This window comes from Podarcis liolepis (genome assembly GCF_965112155.1).
Source record: "Podarcis liolepis genome assembly, chromosome: 5".
Taxonomy (NCBI): Eukaryota; Metazoa; Chordata; class Lepidosauria; order Squamata; family Lacertidae; genus Podarcis; species Podarcis liolepis.
Window position 1 is genome coordinate 60,559,976 of NC_139556.1, and position 17,541 is coordinate 60,577,516.

At 42.7% G+C, this 17,541-nt stretch overlaps 1 protein-coding gene across 3 annotated transcripts in view; it reads right to left on the minus strand.

Moving 5' to 3' along the window:
* KCNIP2 (potassium voltage-gated channel interacting protein 2) overlaps positions 1 to 17,541 on the minus strand; it is a 54,700-nt gene that overhangs the window by 8,699 nt on the left and 28,460 nt on the right. For 2 of the 3 annotated variants that reach the window (XM_083505267.1, XM_083505266.1), the window contains exons 2-3: positions 1,167 to 1,291; positions 92 to 161 (exon numbers count right to left, since the gene is read on the minus strand). In XM_083505267.1, coding sequence (XP_083361393.1) covers positions 92 to 161; positions 1,167 to 1,291 — 195 coding nt within the window. Of the gene's footprint in view, positions 1 to 91; positions 162 to 1,166; positions 1,292 to 2,519; positions 2,623 to 17,541 lie in introns of all 3 variants that reach the window. The other variant, XM_083505268.1, reaches the window with a different exon arrangement.

Consider the following 17,541-nt stretch of genomic DNA (forward strand, 5'->3'; position numbering starts at 1 on the left):
CCAAATTATTTCTAGCAGCCGCCAAGCCACTCACTGTCCTTATCTGGCCTCCCAGTTCCTCCAAAAGATCTCAGCTGGGAGTGGCACTCACCTCCCTGTGGGAAGAATTGTGAGTAGATCTGCTTGAAGCTGTCTTCATTAACAATGCCACTAGGGCACTCCTGTCAAATGGAAAAGTGCAGACAAGTTCACCTTGGAAGAGCTAGTCTAAACAATACGCCAGGGTAGGGCCAGTGTGGTGAGGTGTGTCATCAAAGAGGACTTTGAGGAGCTGACTCTCACAACCAATGACAGAAAGCAGATCACCTCCTAGGGAAAACTTGAGCAGTGTCTCTCAGGCTGCGGGTGATCCCACTGTACACGGCTCTCTCTCTCTCTCTCTCTCTCTCTCTCTGTGTGTGTGTGTGTGTGTGTGTAAGCACGTAAGTAAAACAAATGCTTCTGAAAGCAGAAAGCAGCGTTACCTTATTATCTACTGGTGCTTACACTTGAGATAATATAAGAAGAAATTCCAATCAGAGTGCAGAATATAGCCAGTAAGATATAGCAAGAGGGGGCTATTGTGTAGGGTGCCTCCCCAGGCTCAGAGGAAGTCATAGCATGTAGCTGGATTCTTCTGGCATCCAAACATCACAAAGAAAATCCCTCTGTGCTTTGGAGGCATCCATTACTGGCCTAGGAGGGATGAGTGGTTCAAAAGCAGAAAGAAGCATGCCACCCCATGTCGAAGTGCTGGTGCAATTTCATTTATATGAGAATTAGTGGTGTGTGCTGCTCTCAAGGGGGAAATATGTGTGTGTGTGAGAGAGAGAGCGAGAGCGCGCTTACTGGAGCCATACAAGAAGTCTGACGCTCCATCTTTGTTCCTGAGTAATGGGAAGCACTTTGGCTGGGCAGTGTGTTGGAAGTGCCTGCCTATAGTCACAAAAGAGGATTTCATTATAGTTATAGTTTTTGTGACTGTAAGTTGCAAATTGCAAATTTGATGTGTAGTGAGTGGATGTTTTAAAATATGCTCTCTTCAGCAATATGGAAAAGGATAGTCTCTTTCTTTCTATCCAAAAGTTTTGTACTTGTTTTTTTAAAGCCTAGTATAGGGAAAAGAAATGGCCCCCAAGCAAGCTTGTAAGTGCACCAGCAGCAAGGGGAGTTTCTTTCCAACTCACATTCTTGAAGCCTCGGTACAAGACCTGCAGCTCCTTGCGGGTGAACTTGGTTTGCTCCTGCAGCTGATCCAGGCCCTCGGGCCGATGACAAACAGTGGAGAGCTCAAACTCATCCTCTATACTGTCTGCAAGAAAAGAAAGAGCTTCAAAAGTATAGCATGGACAGAACCAAAGCATCCCACCTGCATTCCTTGAATTAATTTTTTTCCAAGTGAGGTGTTGAATTTCCTTTCCCACCCTGCATTGGCACAAATAGACCCATCTCATGTGCATGTACTCTGTGGAACTACCTTTAGATGCAAGATCTCACACCTGGATTACAGCCAGAAATCAAGTGGTGCAGTATCATCCTGGCCTAGAGGAGGTTTAGAGAGCTTTGGTCAATTCAGGATAGAGCCCTGTTTGTGAAATGCATTAATACCCCCCCTCCCAATACTGCATGAAGGGAAATGATAAGTATTAAATTCAGATCAATTTGGATAGGAACCAGAGATAAGAGTTGATTTACACCATCTTCCATGGACACAGGCTGTGAACAGTGTTATGCACTCCTCACTTCAATGCACATTGAGAAGACCAGGGTCAGTACTACCAGGTTTACTTTCCTTTGGAAGAAAGAAATGCTTGTGGCATTTTTGTATTTTCTGTTGACTTACTGATATACAAGCAGAGATAATGGAAGTAGAAAAATTCTTATGAAAAGCAGCAGAACCACTAACACTGCTTTGGATTCAAAAACATGTTAGTTGCTAGGTAGGCAAATTCATAATGTCAGGCCCATTCACCATAATCAAGGAAACCAAACTCTTAACAGCATCAAATAAGTGACAGAGGCATTGACTGAGGCAGAAGCAGGTTTTAATTGGAACCACACACAAACTCAACCCAAACACACTATTATAAGTAATCAATCAATGAGATGCATCGGCTGTTGTCATGATGGCTGCATATATTGCCTCCACATACAACCTGCCCTCTCCAGTGTTCTAGGACAAAATCCCCACCTTGCTGTCCTTTGTCTTCCTATTCATTTTGAGCTCTGTCAACTGGAGTAGAAAGCTGGAGAAGACAGCTATTCCAGACACAAGTTCATCCACAAAGCAGCCATATACAATTAGCAGCTTGAGGCAGAGAGCCTACATTTTGTCTCCTCTATTCCCTTTTGTCCCTGCCTACATCACTCTCACAGTCCTTTTAGAATACACTGCTTTGGATTGGTGTTTGAGAAAAGTGGCATACAAGTATTTTATATAAATACTATACAGAAGGAATCCCTTCTCCCACTTCCCCTGCTCCTGGGAGTTAATGATGTCACAGAACAGAGAAGACACACAGAGAGGGATAAAGTGTCACTTGCTTTCGCTGATTGAGGGGATGGATTTGGGCTGACGGCAGCAGGGCAGCAGCTTGAGGAACCGCTGCTTCAGGGCTTTTTTAGCGTGGCCAGGTGGGTTGCCTGCAAAGAAATGACAGTTGCCAACCAGGAGAAGCATTAACATATGATGGCACCCTTTGTTCCACCCACACCCGATCCCTAAGCACCAGCCACAACAGACATAGTATGGATCGGAAAGACAGTCATGCATAGCTTCAATGCAACAGGGAAATGGATCCAGCACTGTCACAGTACACCCAACAATGACTCACAACTCTTCTAAAGCACATGCATGCTCCACTGAGCATCAGTTGGGCACGAAGAAGGGATGGGGAACCTGTGGCCCTTTAGATGTTGTTGGACTCTCATCAACCACTGGCCATGCTGACTACAACTTATAGAAGCTGGAGTCCAACAACATCTGGAGGTCCACAGGTTTTCTGTGCCTGACCCAAAGGAAGCTGCAACACTGGGAGGGCCAAAGAAACTGCATTCAGGTGTTTAAGTGTGCACTCTTTGCCCCAAGAAATCAGCTGCTCCAATAGATGAATGACATGGCATTTTCCAGCATGATGCCCTGGATGGCTGTATCATGATGTGCAGCTCAGTCAGTATCACATGATCTTAGGATCATGGTTTTGAGCAAAAGATTCTTCATTACAGGGAAGTTGACTAGATGACTCTCCTGGTCCCTTTGAACTCTACAATTCTATTATTCTAAATGAGAGTTAGATCTAGTAGCTCAGAGCAGGTGAATGAGGGCTTTAGGCTCCACCCTTAGCTCTCAGGAGAAAATGGCTGGGAGTAAAGATGTGCACCTTCCTCTTCCTGCCTCTAGGAAAGCAGCAGAGGCTGCGTGGAGAAGGAAGTTCCTGTAAGAATGGTCAGCATTTTAAGACAAATGAGGTATAAAGCTGAGCTGTACAAATTAAAACATAACATGCGGTTGCAGCCCACAGAGGATGAGGAATAAATGAAGGGTGCAGATATAGAATGTGTGCAAAAACAGATAGGCAGGTTGGATGAAAGGCAGCTGTAAAGGTTGGCATGGTTGCCATCTTATTGCGAAAAAACCTTTTTATACACCTTGGTAAAAATGGCTTGGAAGAAAATGTCATTCTACAGCACACCAAAATTCATCTCTTTTTACAAAAAGGATAAACACTTTCCCCTTGATAAAATAGTTTTTCAACTATTGCAGTCCGGCTGTAACTGATCCTTGCCTTTTGTGTGTTGGGTATCAGTTGCCTTGTTCTCTGAGCTTTGCAGGTCTCCCCATCATCATTGCAAATGTGGGACCAGAAATGTCTTGTTTCCCCTCCATTCATCAACAAAATTTCTTAAATAAGACTAAGGCCACAACTCCTAAGACTGCAAACTCTTACCTGGGAGTAAGCCCCACTGAACTCAGTGGGACTTACTTCTGATTAGACATGTAGCATTACACTTTAAGTGCAGGGCCGTACCCAACAAAGTCATTCTAAGAGCAGACTCATTAAAAGCAATGGACTTGACTAACTTAAATCCATTGATTTAAATGGCTCTTCCTTGAGTATGACTTAGTTGGATACATTCCAAAGTTATCAGGATGCAAGTTGTGCTGAACTCAGAGAGAGTAAATATACTCTAGCTCAGGCCACTGAGCACTTAAAGGTAAAGGGACCCCTGACCATTAGGTCCAGTCGTGACCGACTCTGGGGTTGCGGCGCTCATCTCGCTTTATTGGCCGAGGGAGCCGGCGTGCAGCTTCCGGGTCATGTGGCCAGCATGACTAAGCCGCTTCTGGCAAACCAGAGCAGCGCACAGAAACGCCATTTACCTTCCCACCGGAGCGGTACCTATTTATCTACTTGCACTTTGATGTGCTTTCGAACTGCTAGGTGGGCAGGAGCTGGGACCGAGCAACGGGAGCTCACCCCATCGCGGGGATTCGAACTACCGACCTTCTGATCGGCAAGCCCTAGGCTCTGTGGTTTAACCCACAGCGCTTAGTTCTGGGGTTTTTCCAGCTCTCTTTATCAATAAATTTATATATCACCTTTAACTTTATTTATTTATTTTGTAATTAATTAACTAGCTAGCACTTAAGCACACATACCTATTTGAGGGCTGGGGAGGGAAGATCCCTGAGGCCAGGGAACGGAGTATCTAAAATGAACCTGCGCCATTGTTAAGAGGCTCTGCTTTGAGTGCTGCCACCTGTAGAAGTGTGGTGAGTGGTGATAGGGAAGACAGGGCTTTCCCAGTGAATTCACCCGTGTAATGTGGAATACACTTCCCAGGGACACTTTGCTGGCACCAACTCTCATTGTCTTTTTGATGCCTGGTGAAGACATTCCTGTACTTGACTAATAATGGATACTTAATTTCTGCCATTTCTCACTTTATTGCTGGATTTATTGGTGATTTTATTTGCTATGTTATTGTTTTGTCTGATTTCAGTTGTTTTATTATTCTTTCACCTGGATGTTTTGGCCAAGCAACAGCCTAATTTTTGATAGGAGAAGATATGAAAGCAGATCATTTCATACTTGTCTCAAGAATGCATGAGAATAGTTTTTTACCAGGGTTGTTGCACTGATTGCCCTTCAGATGCTGTTTACTTCCTCGGGTCAATTTAAATGTTGCTGCTTTTAAGCTTGTGTACAAGTGTGTGTGCATGCATGACTCATGACTGCAAGGATGTTCTGAGCATTATAGAAAAGAAGTGGCAATGACTGACAAATGGAGACAAACAGGAATAGCTAGAGAGATGAGCAATACAGGAGAAATGAGAGACACTATGAGCCAGACAGCCAAGCAGTTAGGGACATTTGCCTCAGACCAGACCAGGTCAGGTGCAAAGACACTTCCAGGAAGGAAGGGAACCCAAACCACCAAACCCACAGCAGCCCCTTTCAGTAAGAACACTGAGAACACAGCAGTCAAACATGCACTTAAAAGGAAAGATGGTTTGGGGAAGCAATAAAGTCGTTTATTTGCTCTCCTGGCTTTGGGCATTTTGTTTCAGCACATGCTCTTTGGGCAGCTTTGAATAGTGCCATAGATAATAATTTCACAAGGAAGAGTAACTTTAAAAGGTAGTCACTCACTTTCTCACACACACTTTCCCCCCTCTGCTGTATGATCCACTGAACATAGCACACCTATAAAGACTGCAAAAGGACATGGGAGTTTTGCACAACATGAAAGCTACGTACTCCATCTTTTTCACAAAACACCCACTAGGGAGGCTGGGGAACATTTGCTCCAGTTGATGACCACATAGATTTATGGTCGTGCTCTACAGAAAATAGCCTCTAGATGCACAATAAATAATAAATCAGCCCAGGAAGCAAGTATATCTTTATCCTGAGCAACTTGCTCCAGATCATACACACTGCCTCTCTTGCCAGTAGAGTGTATTTTTATTTCTCATGGAAGACTAATCTCACTATTGTGAATAGAGGTCTGATCCACTCCTATCTGTGCCTTGCCCCCCACTTCTCATTGGTTGTTGTGGATCCTGAACTGTATAAAAAACTTTCACGTCTTGCTTCAATTCTAACCTGAAGCACAGGTTTAGTCTCCACAGAACTAAATCATCCTTTCAGGATGAACACAAACAAGTCATATGAATAACACTGCCCAGTGTTGTATCATCCAATTTCACCACAGCTCTCTGAACAAGCTTAAAGGAAGCTGGGATGAAAACACCAGAATTCACTACAAGAGACCAAAAGGAACAAAGTCTATGCAAGTACCTGCACACAGGGCTACATATGAATTAGCATTGGCTTCAATAACTGATTCCAATAAAAAGGAGCTCCCACAACTACCAGAAGAGCCCTATACACAGGACAGAGGCAATCCCTATACACAAGAGAGAGGCAGAATGCATTGTTGTGGTCGCATTAAGGCCTGTCCCCGAAATGCAACTCACCCCAGAAAATGTCAGATAGGTAAGCAAATTTAAAGCTAAATTGGCAGCATTTCATACACAGCTGAAATAAGCCACAGAAGAAGGACAATTAGCTCAGAGTCCTCTGTTGAAAGTCAAAAATGAGGGTGCTACAGAACACTTTAAATGATTGTGTGCACCTATCTGCTGGAAGGAGAAGGAAGGATGCAGACTTCTAGACCTTGGGGAAAAGTACACAGCAAATTTTGGAGCTGTCCTTGGTGCTTACTCTCACTGCAATTTCATTTTCCCATTTAAAACATCCAGGGAAGCCAAATCAAACAGCTTCTCCCTCCTCACTCAGAAACAACTAACACCAAAAGATATATAAAGCTGCAATAAAGCAAAACTTAAACACAGTTCTTTGCAAAATCAGGCACAATCCATATAATGAATAAAAACTTGTATATGTATGCTGTCCCTCCAGCTACCAAGTGGGGCTAATATATAGCAATTTCAACTGAGTGAGAGAAATTTAGAAGGGAAGAGGAGTACAGTGGTACCTCGGGTTAAGTACTTAATTCGTTCCAAAGGTCCGTACTTAAGATGAAACTGTTCTTAACCTGAAGCACCACTTTAGCTAATGGGGCCTCCTGCTGCCGCCGCGCCACCAGAGCCTGATTTCTGTTCTTATCCTGAAGCAAAGTTCTTAACCTGAAGCACTATTTCTGGGTTAGCGGAGTGTGTAACCTGAAGCGTATGCAACCTGAGGTACCACAGTAATGGCTGAATTGGGACAAAAGAAAAATGCATGGCTATAAGTGCAGAACTAAACATTGCTTCACCAATTATATATCTGTAGTCCCACAATCAGGAGATATAAGAATAACCTAAACTATTCCCACAGCTGGTGATATCCATGCCCTAGTAAGATCCAGATTCAGCTACTGTAACAAGCTGTACATTGGGCCGCCTTTGAAGACCACTCAGAAACTGAATATGGCATCTGGATTATTGACCGGTACTAGCTGATTAGAAGAAATCTCACCAGTATTAAAAAGAGACTCATTCGCTTCCAATTTGTTCTTCTGTATAATTCAAGACACTGATTTTGACCTATAAATTCCCATACGGCTTGGAACCAGGATATCTAATCTGAAGGCTCATGTGCTGCCATGAGACTCTGCCCCAGTCTTTAAGATCCCTCTCAAAAGCCCCCCTTTGCATGTCACTGTGAGGTGGGTGCTGCTGCAGAGTAGAACCTTTGGTTAATAGAACCCTGCTTGTGGAATTCTTTCCTCAGGGACACTTACCAGGCACTGATTTCCTTTGCCTGACTGGTGCTGTACAGGTGTTTTGGACTGCAACTCCCTCCATCCCCAGACAGCACAGGTTGCAAGAAAGAATCTTTGCAGTATCTTTGCAGTATTCCATTACTAACCTTCCTCCATGAAAGTCACTGGCCATTCAGAAAAGGCCATATTTGTGCCTCTGCTGCTTTGGTTTACTATACTTTTTTCTGGAACAGATCTTAGAGAGACTGGAACGCCAGGAGATATAATTAACTAAGGCATAGAGCCGTCAACATGGATAATGACTTGTAGTTGGCATTTCCCTGTTGCTCTGCAGTGAACTAACAAGTGGTGGCAGCTCAGAGGCCTTTTAAGAGCTGCAGGAGATGTCCTATATATTCTTTTACAATGCTAGATGTAGCCTAAGGGAAAGTGCAGAAGGAGATAATTTCATGTTCCAAAGGAGTGTGGCACCACTGACAATATGGACAATGTACTTATTGGAAGAGCTGCCATGACAGGGAGGTACATGGCAGCCAGTGGATTGCCAAGATTAGCAACTAGAACCAGGCTTGCTACTATTTCCCCTAAGGTGGGTGCAGAGGACAAGGAAGACAAACCTGCTGCTGAGAGGCTGATAAGACCAGAACAGATTTCAATCTCAGAGTAAGCAAAAGGGAACAGACCGAGGATGTGCAGACACCATCCTATATTAATATTCTCAGCATTACTTTGGCTCTTCAGCACCAAGCTCAGTGTTTTTGATAAGGGCCGATACCATCATTACGGTGAAAACTCCCCTTCTGAGTGAGCAGGATGGAGAGATCTCAAAGACGATTTGCTGTTCTTGCAACATTTGCTGGTTCATGTATTCTATAGTACATAATTTGAAGGGAGTATGTTTGGCAAGCTTAGACTCTCAACTGTCCCCTAGAAGATAAGAGCCTAGGGAATATAGGAAGCTGCCTTATACTGAGTTATACTGCCTTATACCTTGGTCAATCTAGCTCAGTACTGTCTACACTGACAGGCAGAGGCTCTCCCAGGTTTCAGGCACTGGACGTTCTCAGCTCCACCTGGAGATATGGGGGATTGAACTTGGGACCTTCTGCATGCAAAGCAGATGCTCTGCCATTGTGCCACAGCTCAGAGTCCCTCTTGTCCAGGATTTCACAACAGATGCCACAAGAGGAAGCTGTTGCTCATGATGCAGCACAACATACCCAGAAGCTCCACAGATAATCTGGTAGGAACATGTTTAAAGAAACTGTGAGCATGCAAGCTGAATTTTATGCCACATGGGCAACATGGAGTCTTCAGGTCTACTTACTCCAGAAAATGGATGGGTTATATTGGGGGGCCTCTGGTTTGAGGTTACCTATCACTACCCTTATTCACATTTTCATCCCACAGACAGTTCTCAGGATCCACAACTGAGCCCATCCACCCCAGTGTGGGTAATCAACTCATCAATTTCAATCTGCACTTTTGCCCAACATCCATCTCAGACTAGATTATGTGTGAATATTCCCTGGCCAGGCTTTTATCTCCTCCTCCGCTCCCTTTCCAAGCTGTCACATTCCCTTGCCCCACTCTGAGGCCTCCGTTTCCTGCCAACTGCTCTTCTGAATTATTGATGCCGGTACTTCAGGAGCCATAATCAATAACGCCAGCTTTTTCATCCTCCCCATCACCCCCACCCAGTTAAAAAGGCTCAGAAGAGCAGCAGCCTTTGGGCCACCAATGAGTCAGCACCTTTGTGGGTTTGTGGAGAGTAGTAAAGATGGTGCTCTAAAGAACCGTGGGTTTCAAGGATGACTCTCCCAACACCATTAGTCCCTGGCATGGCATGCCTGTGATGATGCAGCAAGGCTTCAAAGCAGATGGCACCACCTCTCCAAACTACTAGGGGACACCACATTCCACCTTGAAGGGCCATGAATATGCCAAGGTTGTTAAGGGAGGGAGTTACTGGCATCGTGGGATATAAATAGCACTCAGAGAAAGCGTATACACCAAAGACGGGGACAACATCCTATCTGATGGCTCTAGAGCAGGTGCAGACCATCTAGTTGCATGGGGTACTGGCAGGAACAAAGGGAAAAGCAAGCTGAAAATATAAGGGGCAGCCTGCCACCATTTTTATGTGTCTCCTTTTCTGGATACATCCCTAAACTTATATGTAAATAAAGCACTCTTTTCACTGCTCCCCACCCCCAATGCTAAGAAGTAGACTCATGTCGCTTGTAGGCTCAGTGATGTCTTTCTAAGCAAATGATGTCAAACTGCACATTGTGAAACACCAGTCATAAAGTCTGCACACATAACACTGTTTCACAGCATGAATGAAATACAGAAGATGTGCACCAGCACATCTATACATTCAAAGGCGGTAGAAAAGTCCTCCCCCCCCCCAATTTTTTTTAAATTTTGAAATAATAATGATCATCCTTGGTATTAGGTAGCACTTTAGAAGTCTTCAGAACACTCTGCATATACACTGTATTGTAATACAACAGTCATGTAAGGTAGGTCAGTGATATAATCTCCATATTTTATACAAGGAGGTAGATGAAGCTGAGAGAGGGAGGGTTGCCTAAGGCCACCCTTAAGACTTCACAGCAGAGACAAGATATGAAACGGGATCTTTCAGTTTTGCAGCTCTCTCTACCAGATGCACATTATCCATTTTCTATACATTTTAGTATAGAACATTTTTCAGACATAAAAGGAGAGGCCATCACCTTCCGAGTTTTCTTGCCTTCAACACTTATGCCATCAACATCAGCTGCAATCCCTGGTACCATCCAATGCATGCGTGTTGCACAAAATACGTGTCAGGGTATCCATGAAGCCAAAATACACTAAGTTCATGACAGAGGCAATCAGAATGAAGTTCAAGTCCATAACTGTTCCCAGTCAGCCATCATTATGTTATGTCCAACATCTTGTGCCCATTTAGTCATAGCAGATTTCACTGTTTCATCCTGTGTATTCCATTTCAACAGCAAGTTATACATCCTTGACAAAATCTTAGTTTTGGGTTCGAACAGTTCTGTTTCTAATTTTGATTTTTCCACCTGGAATCCAATTTTCTTGTCCAAATTGTATGCCTCCATTATCTGATAATAATGAAGCCAGTCTCGCACTTTATTTTTTAATTTCTCAAAACTCTGCAATTTCAGTTTATCACCCTCCTGTTCCAAAATCTCCCAATATTTTGGCCATTTGGCCTCCATATTGAGTTTTTTCTGAGCCTTCGCCTCCATCGGTGATAGCCACCTTGGGATTTTATTTTCAAGTAAGTCTTTATATCTTGTCCAGACATTAAACAATGCTCTTCTGACAATATGGTTTTTAAATGCTTTATGTGCTTTGACCTTGTCATACCATAAATATGCATGCCACCCAAAAACGTTATTAAAACCTTCTAGATCCAAAATGTCTGTGTTCTCAAGAAGCAGCCATTCTTTCAGCCAGCAAAATGCCGCTGATTCATAATAAAGTTTAAGGTCTGGCAGGGCAAATCTACCTCTATCCTTTGCATCAGTTAATATTTTAAATTTTATTCTGGGCTTCTTGCCCTGCCAGACAAATCTAGAAATGTCTCTCTGCCACTTCTTGAAACAGTCCATTTTGTCCAAAATTTGCAATGATTGAAACAAAAATAACATTCTTGGCAATACACTCATCTTTATAGCAGCAATTCGACCTAACAAGGAAAGCTTCAAGTTTGACCATATCTCTAAGTCCTTTTTCACTTCTGACCAACATTTCTCATAATTGTCTTTAAATAGGTTTAAGTTCTTAGCGGTCATATTAACCCCCAGGTATTTTACTTTCTTAACCAGTGTTAAACCTGTCTCCTTCTGAAGCCTCTCTTTCTCAATCGGTGTTAAATTTTTCTCAAGCACCTTAGTTTTTAACTTGTTCAACTTTAATCCTGCCACATGACCAAATTCCTGAATCAATTCTAATACTCTTTTAGTACTAGATTCTGGCTCCTGTAGCGTCAATACTAAATCATCTGCAAAAGCTTTCAATTTGTACTGTTTGGCTCCGACCTGTATACCTTTAATCAAACGGTCCCTTCTGATCATGTTTAGCAAAACCTCCAGGACCGAAATAAAAAGCAGTGGGGAAATTGGACAGCCTTGTCGTGTCCCTTTCTCTATCTTAAATTCCTCTGTCACCACATTGTTAACTATTAGTTTAGCCTTTTGTTCTGAATAAATTGCACTTATACCATTTTCAAACCCTTGACCAACCCCCATCCCCTGAAGATTTTTCTTCATGAAACTGCACGAAATATTGTCAAAGGCTTTCTCCGCATCTACAAAATTAAAACAGCTTTAGTATTAATATTCACTTGCAGCTTCTCTAAAATGTTAATTATATTTCTCGTGTTGTCAGACAAGTGTCTGCCCGGGAGAAAGCCAGCTTGGTCTTTATGTATCACCCCAACTAAAACTTTTTTCAGTCTTTTAGCCAATATATCTGCAAAAATTTTGTAATCCACATTAAGCAGGGATATGGGGCGGTAATTCTTAAGTTGTGTCTTTTCAGACTCATTTTTCGGTATTAGTGTAATATAGGCTTCCTTCCACGACTCTGGTGCTTTTTTCCCCTCCAAAATTTCATTGCAAACCTCCTTTAGTGGTTGAATTATCCAATCCTTCAAAGATCTATAATATTTTGAGGTTAAGCCATCTGGCCCTGGAGATTTGCCCAACTGCATATTCTGAATGGCACCTTCCACCTCCTGTTCTGTTATTTTGTAGTTCAACATTAACTTATTTTCTTGAGAGATTTTTTGAAGTCCATTTGTTTTTAAGAATTGGTCTAAAGTTATGGACCACAGGTATGAAGTTTACGGCATGCAATGCCTTAAGAGAGAATATTATGAAAATGATATACAGGTGGTACATGACCCCAGTCAAGCTTGCAAAAATTTATCATTTGCCCGATAATAAATGTTGGAAATGCAAAGAAACTGAAGGTACATTCTTTCACCTTTGGTGGATGTGCCCAAGGATTAAGGCTTTCTGGGAGATGATCTATAATGAAATGAAAAAGGTATTTAAATATACCTTCCTGAAGAAACCAGAGGCCTTTCTCCTGGGCATTGTCGGCCAATTGGTGTTAAAGAAGGATAGAACTTTCTTTATGTATGCCACAACAGCAGCAAGAATACTCATTGCAAAGTATTGGAAGACACAAGATCTACCCACTCTGGAAGAATGGCAGATGAAGGTGATGGACTATATGGAACTGGCAGAAATGACTGGCAGAATCCAAGACCAGGGAGAAGAGTCGGTGGAAGAAGACTGGAAAAAGTTTAAAGACTATTTACAGAAATATTGTAAAATTAATGAATGTTAGAATGATGTTGGATAGAAACTAAGTGGTTTCTAGCTGTAGTGTTATAAGGGAATATGAGAAAATGGACTATTAATAGGTAAAAATCTAATGTTACAATATTTTAAGATTGAAGACTAGGATGAACAAAGAGGGGAGGGATTTGCTGAACTAACAAACTGAATCGGAATACAGAAAAGGGAGGCGTGAGGAGGTTCGGGAAATAAGCAAATGAAAGATAAGTGATTGAAAGACTGAATTGTTTTTAATTATTTTTATTTTGTATTTTTCTTTGTATTTTTCTTTTTTCTTTTTTTCTTTTGTAATATTTTGAAAATCTTAATAAATATCTTTTTTTAAAAAATAAACAATAAATCTCACTATTTACCAACTCTTAAAAAAAAAAACAGAATGAAGTTCAAGACATATACCACTGCTTTAGCATAGGACAGTATGTATCCTATGCAAACTCTTAAAATAAAAATATTGGATTAGGAAAACTCACATTCTGAGTTATTGCAAGAAAATGTTCCTCCCCCTCCATGAAACCAGCAGCTGTGGCAGTAATGATGATCACCAGCTTTTTAAAAGGATTGCAGTCAGGACAGAATGTAACTCTTAACCAGTACTACAAGACACAGGATCAAACAAAGAAAACTCCTACCCCCAATATTCAAGATTGGTTACCAACAGATGGGGACAAAGAAAAGTGGATGACTTTCTCCATCACATCCAGGAGCACCTGGCTGGACACTGCTGGAGGCAGCATGCAGGACTAGTTGGACCATAAGCCTAATCCACTGAATAATTATTCTGATCTTATCTCTGCAGCCCTAAGAAACAAGCACTTGGGCTTGTAATGAAAGCATGGATTCTTAAGAGGCTGGATTGTGGGCCCCACAACAATCTCAACTTGTGCATGGCTCAGTCAAAGACCTGCTGAGTCTATTAATTAAGACAATCCTAGTTGTTCTTAGGTTACAGTAGCACCCCCATGCTCAGCCCCTGCAAAAAGTAAGAGAAAATGTTCCTGCCTATGCCCCCCCCCCCAAAGGCATAGGTAGCGAAGCTGGACAATGAAAGAGAAGAAGACAGAAAACTTGGCTGCAGTGCAGTTTTGGATGGGAAGAGAAAAAGGTGGTGCAGCTCTTTCTTCATTGCTCCACCAATGGTACAGTAAGCCTGCTTTTCAGCCAGAGCTCACAGGAGAAACAGAAAGTGGGGCTGTTCATACGGATTATAGCCAAGGGCTCAATCCCAGCATTAACAATCTGGTATTATCAGGCCCCATCCAAGAGAAGCCATTTTTAATTTAGGGTTGGGATGTGGGAAATTCCTACAGATCTTTTATTTGCACTCTTCCACAATTAAAGATCAAAGAGATCCAACATATTTCGGTCTATAAAGCACAAAGCCTTGTATCCATTAACACAGCTTTCATTAGGATAAGGTCAGTGTTTCTGTGCAATCAGCTTCCACTCACAGCCACCTTGCTGAGTGCTCAGCAGTTCTCGTGAGCCAAGACTGAGCCCTAGCACTGAGCCAAACCTCCCTTTGACAAATTCACCCTGTTCCATCTTTATGCCCGCACAATGCCAAACTGTATTTTAGCCTTTACCCAGTAATACTGCAATGCCAGCAGAGCTTTTTCCTCTGTGTGCATTACATTGCCAGGGGGGCAGGCCAGGCAGAATAAATTTCAAGGCCCCTCCTTAGAGTTGTTTATCTTTAAATGGACTTGCACCAGACGGCTCTTCAAATAGAACTTTCAGATAGAGGACTGTGCTTTCCATACTTCAGATAGAGGACCATGCATATGATCACCTTATGTATGTAAGAGTTTATTAATAGTAAACAGACATTATTTGAGGGGCTTTTTTTTAGTTTTGCTCTCGCCATACTTTTAAAGTTTTAGGATTCTTTTTCAGTTTTTCTTTTTAAAAAGTATTTGAATCTTACATTTTGTGGCATTTCATAGTATATAGAGTCTAATAGCAGAAAACAAGGTTTTTAAATATCTGGGGGAGGGGAAATATTCCCTGGGTAGAACATCATCATGAAATACATAAACACAAACTCCTCTCAGCTGAGCACCACCCTGAAATTCAGTAGGTCTGGACAGATTTTACTTCTGCTTAAACAATCACAACTTGGTTATGGGAGACTAAAGGAGGGTTAACTCCTGCTCTCCAAGGGGACTAGTTTGACAGGAGGAACTGCTGTACCCATGCAGGAGAGGCAGAATAAAAGAATAAAATAACAATCACCAAAAGATTCACAAAATGGGAGGAAATCAAAAACCCACAGTAGGACAATACTTTAATTAGAACCAATCATGATGCCACAAAATAATTCACAAGTTTTTGATCTCTTCAGAACAGTTTCTCAGAATGCTAAACAAAAGAAAACAAGGTTGGAGCGAGGGGGGAGCTGAAACAGTCTTAAGATGGGCTCTGCTCTGTTGGGGACAAAAGGAGCAACGGTCTTACTAGAGTTTGCTATTTTGAAAAAAGAGCTACGTGTTCTACAGGTGTGGGGAACATTTGGCCTTCCTGGTGTTGCTGAACCACAACTCCCACCACCCTGGCCGTTGACCATGCTTGTTGGGGCAGATGGGAGTTGTAGTCCAGTAACAACTTGAGGGCCAAAAGTTGTCCACACCTGTTGTGCAGTGAGCACAGAATTACAAAATGTTAAATCTGTGTATGTGTGTATTTTCACGTTTCCCTCATTTTGTGTGTGTGTGTGTGTGTGTGTATACAGTAGTACCTCGGTTTATGAACTTAATCCGTTCTGGAAGTCCGTTCTCAAACCAAAGCTGTTCTTAAACTGAGGTGCGCTTTCCCTAATGAAGCCTCCCGCTGCCGGTGCCCTTCCACCGTTTGGCTTCTGTTCGTAGACTGAGGTAAAGTTTGGTAACCGGAACACTACTTCCGGTTTTGCGGAGTTCGTATACCAAATAGTTCGTAAACAGGGTTGTTCTTAAAGTGAGGTACCACTGTATACACACACACACACATTCACAAAATGAGGTAGACATGAGGATAGGAGAGTTGCTAATCATTAATTACACTGTGAATAATAATCCATAGGCTGCCCCGGCACTTGTAGGTAGGCTTGTTTGGGATCAGGTGCCTCTGAATTGAATGACTTTCCAAGGGAGGACAAAAAGAAGCTGCTTTCGCCATCCTGCACCATCTCGGGATTCATCGTCTCCCACCTACCTTGTCCTGCCCTTTTCTTATGCTGGGCAACAGCCAGAAAAAAGCCAGTCTAGTGCTTGGCATAGACACAGGGATGATCAGCGTGGACTGCAGTGGGGCTGACTGCAGGGCCGCATCCATTAATATCTGCAAACCATTAGGGGATTTTGTTTCACCAGCTGGCATGATGCAGCAGTGCCTGGCCTGGGAGCACTTTTGTGGTCAGAAATAACACACGGAGGGAGGGGGAGGCAGGGACCGGAGGATCAGCTCGGAAACAGGGATGGATCCTCACTCATGCCCTCGAGCAATGTACTTGCTGGGTGGGAAGGTGGAGACCAGGGCAGAGCCATATAGGCCAAAGAGAACAGGTAGGTTCTCATTTCTGCTTCAAGGGTGACAAAAATTTGTAGGAGGGAAATGGCACATAAGAATTCCTCTCACAAGTTCCCAGCATTGTATCAGTCTTGAGCAGGGCACTCTAGGGAACTTGTCTTGAGTTACAGGATTTCCCACAGACCTAGTAGCGATGGCAGGCTACTAGATCAGCTGACTGGCAGAACTTCAGGAGTCATCTTTTACTTTGGCAGGTGGGTGTGACATGGCCAGAATGGCCTGAGGGCCCAATGATGTGAGGCCTGGCAGGCCTAATTAAGCCTATGGAAGTTCCCCTCTCCCACTGCTCTAAAATAAAACTGCAAATATCACAGTGCTGTTACACAAATCTACGGTGTGACTGCATTTGGAATATTGTGTACAGTCCTGGTCACCTCACCTCAAAAAGTATATTGTAGAGTTGGAAAAAAGATTCAGAAAAGGGCAACCAATCTGATCACGGGGATGAAATAACTCCACTATGAGGAAAGGTTGCAGCATTTCAGGCTTCTTAGCTTAAAGAAAAGGTGAATGAGAGGTTTATAAAATTATGTGTGGCATGGAGAAAGTGAATAGAGAGCAGTTTTTCTCCTTACACTCATTGACATCCCATGAAGCTGAATGTTGAAAGATTCAGAACAGATAAAAAGAAAGTACTTCTTCAGAAGGTTGACAGTTCAACTATGGAACTTGCTCCCACAGGAGGCAGCGATGGGCACCAATGTGGACAGCTTTAAAAGAGGATTAGATGGATTCATGGATAATAACACTATCTGTGACTACTAGCTATGATGGCTATGCTCTGCCTCTGTGATCAGAGGCATTAGGTTTCTGAATGCCAGTTGCTGGAAACAGCAGGAGGGGAGAGTGCTCTTGAATTCAGGTCATGCTT